The following is an 8354-nucleotide window of genomic DNA, read 5'->3' as shown; positions in this document are numbered from 1 at the left end:
GTATTAAAATATTATTAATATTTTAAAAATTCTATTAGTTAGTTTCTTTATTAATTTTAGCCGTTAAATATTTTACTATTTAATTTCTATAATTTTAAAAAACATATTAGTTGGTTCCTCAAATTTTTAAGGAGTATATTAGTCTGTCCATATCAGAAGCATTTTAGATTTTTTGTTACAGTACTTAATAGTTAAAATTAATAGAAAGATTCCTATTAATTAGTAAACTTTTTTAAAATATTAAAAATATTTTAATATATTTTTTAAAATAATTAAAAATTAATTAGTGAATTTTATACAATAAAACTAAATAGTATTTTTTCTTAAATTTATTTACCCTTCTTAAAGAATTTAGAACTTATTCGATTAAAATAATAAAAATGGTTTATTTGGCCCACCATACAAAGTACATGAGTAAACTGAAAATTATTTCCCCTTTACATTTTCTGTCAAAAGATTGTCGCTACCCACTTCTTCCTCAACTTCTCCTTTCCCCAGTTGCAGCTGTGCCAGCACCAAAATACAGCCCCACTGCAACCAGCCACACCAATGCGCAACGTCGTGTCTCCTTCCGCTCGTTGTTCTTCCATTGCTTGCTGTTAACGCGGTCTTCACTCAGACACGCTGTCCATAGACCCGCTCCACTTGTCCTCGGTGCTGCTCCTTGTATTGCTGCTCGCCTTCCTTGCCTCTAGTCCTCGTCCTTAGTCACGCCGCTGGTCCTCGTCCTCAGTCACGCTGATGCTCTCTGTGGTGCTTGTCTCCAGCCGCTCGGTGAGGTATTAAATCAATGCCTCCAACTACAGTTCTGCGTATATTGTTACAGTGATAGTTAGAAGACCATAGGAAATTTGAAATGACAGATTTAAAGCAGTTATTATGAAGATGGATTTATAAAATTTGCGTATTGATATTTCCCATTTTGATTTGTATGTCTGGAAATTTGGAATGTGTGTGTTGAATTTTTAGATTGATTGAATGTGTTTGTTGATATAAATTTCTGAGATTTGTGTTTGATGTTTCTGGTGAAATGTGTTTGGCTTCGGGTTCAGATATTTAACCTAAAAAGCAATATTAGTAGCTAATGTTTCAGCATAATTATTTAGATTTAATTGGGTTAGGTTGGATTCAATATTGTGCAGGTAATGTTAAACGGATTTGGGAAGGATGCTGCTACTGAAACTTAATTTCTAAATGGATTGGGATAGGTCTGGATATTGTAGTTATAAATGGGTTCGTATGTGAGTATTCAGAATTTTGCGGCTACCCTAACCGGTACCATCCCTTATGTTTCACATAATTTGTGATAATATTGGATAATTAAAATAAGCCAAATATGCGCCTGATGCAGTTCTGTAATCCATTAACTTTTATTTGGGCTTGCCAATTTATGTTTTATATGAATTAAGTTCAGTATTGTGGTTGTGCATTCATTTGAATTTGATTGTTATTTGTGAACATATATGATGGAGTTATGATGAAACAACTCAAGCAAATGGAAAGGAATGGCTGAAACAGATAATTGTACAAATGGATTTGTAGTACAATCTCCCTCATCAATTACAATGCCAACACAATAAAAAACTATAAATGATCAGCAAAAGTAACTAGCAAATTAACCAGTATATGGTTGATATTGCCCTAGGTATAACCCTGCAAAAACTATGCCCTTCAAAGAAAATACTTCTAAATTGGCATGCTTTGTTCATAGGTGCCATCTCTATCAATGCACAACATTTATAAATCATTTTGCATTTTTTTCACGATAAGAAGTAGATTGAAGAATAAAAAAACAAATTACCTACAGTAGATAATTAGCTCAAAATGCAAAACCCATAACAAGGGAGGAAACATGGTAGAGAAATTATTCTCTCCTTTCAACTAGCAAATGGGGATAGTGATGCAGGGGATCTTTACTGACTGTATGTAGGTTAGATTAGTTTGTGTCGATATGGAGCAAGATGTGAATTGCAATGATCAAATACAATTCAAAGAGAATAAAATCTGTGATTTGTGAATGGTGGTGATGCGAAACTTTATGGATCAAGTCCAAGAATTATGTGACAAAATGAAATAGCTTCAAAGACCAACAATAAACTCTCCTCTATGGCACCTCATACAAAGGACAACAAGAATATCAATAATTGAGGATTGGAGAAACAAGATCAATGCCACATTTGATAAGTTTACCTTAATTTTTGACGTAATTAAAAGAATGCAATCTCACACTCACACTCTCACAATAATAAAGGCACACTATTAGTATGAATAATTCTGAATTTTGATTAAAGAAGTTTTGTCACGCAAAGGACGACTTGAGTTTATATAGAGAAAACTAAACTTAACCTTAAGAGAATAAGGATAAAATAAACCCTAAAGTGCCCAAACAAATCTGTCCAAATTTAATAGCCCATAGCAAGGGGGCGGCACCCTAAATCCCAAAAACTAGGCCCAAACAACTAAATTAGCAATATTAAAGTAAATAAGATAGTATAAGGTTAATCTAAATAAATGGGCTTACAAAATACATCATTAAGGCCTAAATAACATATATAACACGTCTCTTAGGACTGTCCATAAGTTGTGCACATACCTTGCATATACTCTTTAAGTTGCACATACATTGCATATGTTTCTTCAAATCTGCCCACTCGGTTTGATGGATTTGTACACCTTCTAATTAGGTTCAATAGACTTGAATATTCACAAAAGCCTTCCCTGATCTTCACTTTAGACTTTTCTTTGTATAGTTTTGGCCTATAGGCTTAATTAACATAATAATTTATTTTAATATTACACATATATTAGCACAAGCAACAAAACTACATAATAAAGAAAATTTGGGTTGTGCGCGGCTGTTCTTGCTTTCCTCATGCGTGCCCCACAGGCCAGTCCAGTCAAGATGCTTGTCCAGCGCTTGGCCAAGTATGTTCTTGAAGACTCAAACGTCATAATACTATCTTGGCAAGCTTCCGAGCATTTTCAGCTTTTTAAGCTTTTAAGCTTCTGGGCGCGACAAGCGCTTGGCCAAGTCTGTTCTCGAAGACTCGGGCGACATAATACTATCTTGGTAGGCTTCCAAGCATTTCCAGCCTTCTAAGCTTCTAAGCTTCTGGGCGCTCACTAGCCCTTCTAAGCGTTTGGGCATTCACCAGCCTTTCTGAGCATCCTCCAGCCCTGCGAGCATCTGGGCATCCTCTAGTCCCAACCAGCCCTGCAAGGTTCCGGGCGTTTCCTGGCGGACTTCACTCACTTGCTTGGCAGCTTGTCCCACTCGTTCGATTGTCCCGCTTGGCAGGTCGTCTCACCTAGCAGATCGTCCCAATTGGCAGCTCGTCTCACTTTGGCAGGTCATCCCGCCTAGCAGCTCCTCCCGCCAACGTCAACTGCTAAAAGCCTCGATCACTCGGTAGCTCGTCCCACTGCTGGCTCTTGTTAACTCCTTGTAGATTTATCAAAACATCACCCGATAGCCAGTTTCTCTATAATGACTTAGCCTATTCTTGTGTTGTCTACTCGACATTAATATTAGTGTTAATTTTAATAAAAAAAATTTTGATATTTTTGGAGCAAATTTTATAAGTGTAGCAAAAGGCATGAGAGTCTAAGTCAACCACATAAAGAACCATAAATAAAATAAATTCGACAACCAAGAAAAGTGATAAATCAACAAAAATCAAATGGAGTTCTTCATCTCTCTTTTTTGCCCCACTGTCGAGTTCTCTCTTTTTGTTTTGCTTTAAATTATATATTATTTATATGAAATTGTGAATATATTTCACTAAAAAAATTGTGAATATATCATATAATTTTTTTTATTTTATTTTTTATTTTTAATATAAAAATATTTCTATTTTTTAATTTTAAGTTATATATATGTATTTAATATTTTCACAATAATGTATAAAAATATAATAAAATATAAAAATATACTGGTACAGTACTCGCTCAACGTCTATCAAGATTAAAGCCCTCCAAGTTGGAGAATATCAACCTGTGCCTCTTTCCATTTGCTGTTTTTTTTCAATAATAAAAGAAATTATTCAAACTAATAATATTTTTATTTCATAATGTAAAAAACAAAACACTTAAACATTTGTAATATTCGCTTAAATTAATTATAAAAATTACTTGTAAAATCAATCACAATTACAAATTTGAGAGTTAAATTAAAAAGATAAAATCATAAAAATCAGTTTAAGGAATAATAAATAAAGCCTATAAAATCATACAGAAATATATTTATATATGTAAATTGATAGAAATATAATTTAATAATAACCAAGTCGGATTTTGATTAAAATTTTGATAATTTAAAGTCACATAAAGAATTAAAATATAATTAATTGGGTCAGGGGCCTTTCTGACCCAACCATGCTCTTATGGCCCATACAGTTTTCTTGGTAAAACCCTAGCTAAAACCCTAGGACCTAGAACCTTCTATTCCTCTCCAGATCAACTGCATCCCGGTGTACCCGTCTCTCTTCCACTTCATTTCTCCCAATTTAAAAGATAGATCGATCCAGTTGATCTTTTAGCATAGAGCAATTACTACTCAGATGGCAAAGCGATTGATTCCAACGCTTAATCGCGTTCTTGTGGAGAAGATCGTTCCTCCTTCCAAAACAAACGCCGGTATCCTCCTACCCGAGTCGTCCACCAAGGTATTTTCTGTGCTTCTTGCTCTTTTTTTTTCCTTAAATTTTTCTTGATTTCTGTGTTTCGTTTATATAGACTGATTCCTGAGTGATTGTTGTGATCTTGCTGTTTCATAATAGCTGAATTCGGGCAAGGTGATATCTGTTGGTCCTGGATTGAGGAGCAATGAAGGGAAAACTATCCCGCCATCTGTAAAAGAAGGGGACACTGTGCTTTTGCCGGAATATGGGGGTACCCAAGTCAAGCTTGCTGACAAAGAGTACGATAGATTTTCACTTTAACTCTGTTTTGCAGATTTCATTTGTTTATTTTCATGCTATTTATTTATTATATATTTGGTGGGTATTGTACAGGTTTTACTTATACAGGGATGAAGACATCTTGGGCACTCTACACGAGTAATTGATTGTTTGGTTTCTGTATTGGAAGCTTAATTTAGGCCTTGGATCTCATTGATGTAACTTGTAAACATTGAAGCTTCTTAATTGAGATGAGTTAATCTAGTTTGGAATATGAGAATGGCTTTTTGTTGCATTTGCATTGTTATGGTCTTTTACCAGTATGGATTGAAATGTAGAATTGAGTTATCTATGACTAGAGGCAATTAATTTTGTTGATTGCTGATGAGTAGAGTAACCACTGGGATTTTAGTTATAGTTCTGACTGTGGTTTTGACACTTTTAGATGCCACAAGTCCTCCATGTCTATTGCAGTCAAAGATGTGCATCAATCCTTCCAATGATCTGACCTTTGTTCTAAGAGGTTTCCTTTTGGGAATTATGCAAATACCATTGCATTAAACCTCATTGAGCACAGGTACATAAACATAATTCCTAATAGAAAGGCCCTTAAATAGGATTTTCCCAAATAAGCCAGCCCATACAGAAGCACAAACCTAGAAAACCTGGGACTAAGAAACACTTCGTAGCGTCGATGTTGCCACCTGCATTGCTACCTCCTGCACCACCATTGCTGCGGTGGCAACCGTACACCTTCTTCCTGGAAGCTTGAAATGATTTGCCTTGTCCAAAGCCATGCAAGGTCGAAAATCTCAATATCGATTTAGGAAGAAAACAACAAACAGGCAACTTCAGAAGAGAAGAAAAAAAAAAAACAGGAAATTTGGTGCACACAAAAAAGAGGTCCTTCCACTTTGAAGCTCGGTCGAAAAAAAGAAAAAGCACTCCTAGTTGAGAGAAAAAAGAAGCTGATTTCTGTGTAATTGATAGTGCTTGGTTAAAGATGGATGGTATAGAGTTGATTACAAGGTAGGAATAACTTGGGAGAAGGGCAATTGCTGAAACTTGATACTATGTAAAGATCATTTCTTTCGTGAATACGTTTGCCGATTCCGTCGAATACGAATATATCTCATAAGCTTTCGCAATATTATTAATTATTTTAACAGTGGTGTATATGTTATATATGTCAGTTGGAGAGCTCCGATAATAAAATGTGGAAATTGGAATAGTTTTGCGTTTTTTGATATTGATGAAAAATAAATAAGTGGACTGATTCCACAGAGCTTGTGGGTAAAATTATAAATTGGTCTTGGATATATGTATTGTAAAATGTAATAATATGTCATAATTCATATTTTATCAATTATAATTTAATGAAATTAACACGCTTTTATTGATATCTTGGTTAAAAAAATTAAGATTTTGAGTTATTAAATGGGATAAAAGGTAATTTAGTAATATTTTTTTAGTAAATGATTTGCTAAAAGAATTTTTATAAACGTATCACAATTAATTTTTTTTATTATTATTTTTATTTTTTGAAAAGATGAAAAATCAATTATGTTTAATTTGTAACGGTAACAAAGAATGAAACTATTATCATATTTAATTTAACTTTTTTTCAAGTGCAGGATAATTCAGTAGGTAAGGTTGTAGGATTTTTTTTATCAAGAAGCGTATGGAGTAAAAATTTATTTATAAGTTAAGAGTAAATTGTGATTAAAAGAAGTATTAGTTGTATTTTTCATAGCAATAATTGTGAATAAAAAATAGGATGTGACAGGAGCTATATTGCCAAAAGAACTAGTTAATATTTATATAATTCAATAATTAAATGCATTTTAGGGCTTGAAAAAAAAACTACTAGATTGATGAATTAAAAATTTAGAAACTATATTGTTATATTATGAATATAATTTACTCTGATCGTTCTACAATAGTTATTGTTCAAAATTTTTATAGGTTTGATTTGAAAAAAAATAAATTAACAATAAATAAATTCGATTGTATTTTTATACACTTATATATATATATATTTAAATTTTAAGTTAAAAATTAATTTCTTTATCTTTAAGCATAAAAGTCAAAAACAATTGGATTATTAATCTTAATTGGAAGATAAAACTAGAAACTCATAAGTCCACATTTTGCCAGCACTTTCTTTGATAACGGAGAAAGACTTGGATGGATTCGTATAATGTTTTTATTGGGTGTTTTTTACTGGCAAAACTTATGGTTGAGGAGTCTTAGATGTGGGGAATGGTTTCAAAAAATGGAATTCTTGTGCATATGGCTGATGGTTGCTTTTGGTTTGTGACGGTGCAAATATGAGCCGTTTGAGGTTGGGTTTATCTTTAAGGAGACTTGCAGTACCACAATATTAGTACTCAGTCCCTTAAGGCCCACAAGAGATTAAGATGGTTAGAGGCCCATGAAGACCTATTTTGCACTTATTGAAAAAATATTATTTTTGGCTAAAAAAGAACCCAACATCAATAGATATTTAAGTTTAATTATTATATCATATTTATTTTAAATTCATATACTACTTAAACTATTTTGATTATATATATAATTAATAAGTCTATACATAGTTAGGTTTATTTTTTTAAAATATATTTCATTGAGACATTTGATATATGGTTAAGTATAATCTGCTGGAGCTCTCAGCCCGGGGAAGGTGATGACATTGGATTTGAGACAAAGTGCACGAGCAGTGGAGGTCATGATTAATTAGGAGTCTGAAAAGGTTCGAAACTGATAGTTACATTAATTTCTTATCCTCTTTCTCAAAAGCTATAAAAGGATTTAGCACCCAATTCCTTCCTAAATACGCTGGCAAGGCAACCCACATACTTTAGGTCAGCTGCCTAATCACATGAAAAATGGAAAATCTTCTATTCAATGTGCGACTCCAAAATTCATTAGTGGACAGCTGAAATTGGCTGCTCATTTAATGGCTCCTTGTCTCTTTGGGCCGTAGAGTTGGCGATGACATGGGATTTGGGGGATTGCAAGTGCGCGGTTTGCACGGCGATAATGGCGTAAGATGATGTAGAAAAAATAATGAAATTATTGTCTTTTTAAATATTAAATTATATTTTAAACTTTAATTATTATTTGCCTTTGGATATATTAACGTGGCTATGCATTTTCAACGATTTCATTTTATTGTCATTTTAATATTTTAGATTTTTTCTCACAAAAAATGTTGAATTAATATATAATATATATATAAATATAATTTACTATCTAATTTTTATAAACTCACTAATTGATCTAATTATCATAAAAATATATTAAAATATTTATAATATTTAAAAAAATTTATTTAATTATTTATTTATTTTAATCGTTAAATATTATAAAAAAAATAATAATATTTTTTATACAAAATAACTAATTAATAGATTTTTTTGAAATATAAAAAAATTAATTAATAAATTTTTTAAA

The 8354-nt window shown here is 32.3% G+C and overlaps 1 protein-coding gene and 1 long non-coding RNA gene across 2 annotated transcripts; both read left to right on the top strand.

Moving 5' to 3' along the window:
- Positions 1-420: 420 nt before the first annotated feature.
- On the top strand, positions 421-1429 carry LOC110629729. The gene is made up of 2 exons (XR_002490275.2): positions 421-779; positions 1143-1429. It is a non-coding gene; the product is annotated as an uncharacterized LOC110629729 (long non-coding RNA).
- Positions 1430-4423: 2994 nt separating this feature from the next.
- LOC110629589 (10 kDa chaperonin, mitochondrial) lies at positions 4424-5172 on the top strand. The gene is made up of 3 exons (XM_021776623.2): positions 4424-4664; positions 4779-4918; positions 5013-5172. Exons 1-3 carry the CDS (start codon positions 4560-4562, stop codon positions 5059-5061), a joined length of 294 nt encoding a protein of 97 aa, XP_021632315.1. The 5' UTR covers positions 4424-4559; the 3' UTR covers positions 5062-5172.
- The last annotated feature ends 3182 nt before the right edge of the window (positions 5173-8354 follow it).

The sequence above is a fragment of the Manihot esculenta genome, chromosome 13, assembly GCF_001659605.2.
Source record: "Manihot esculenta cultivar AM560-2 chromosome 13, M.esculenta_v8, whole genome shotgun sequence".
Taxonomy (NCBI): domain Eukaryota; kingdom Viridiplantae; phylum Streptophyta; class Magnoliopsida; order Malpighiales; family Euphorbiaceae; genus Manihot; species Manihot esculenta.
This window is presented reverse-complemented; position numbering and strand designations above follow the sequence as displayed.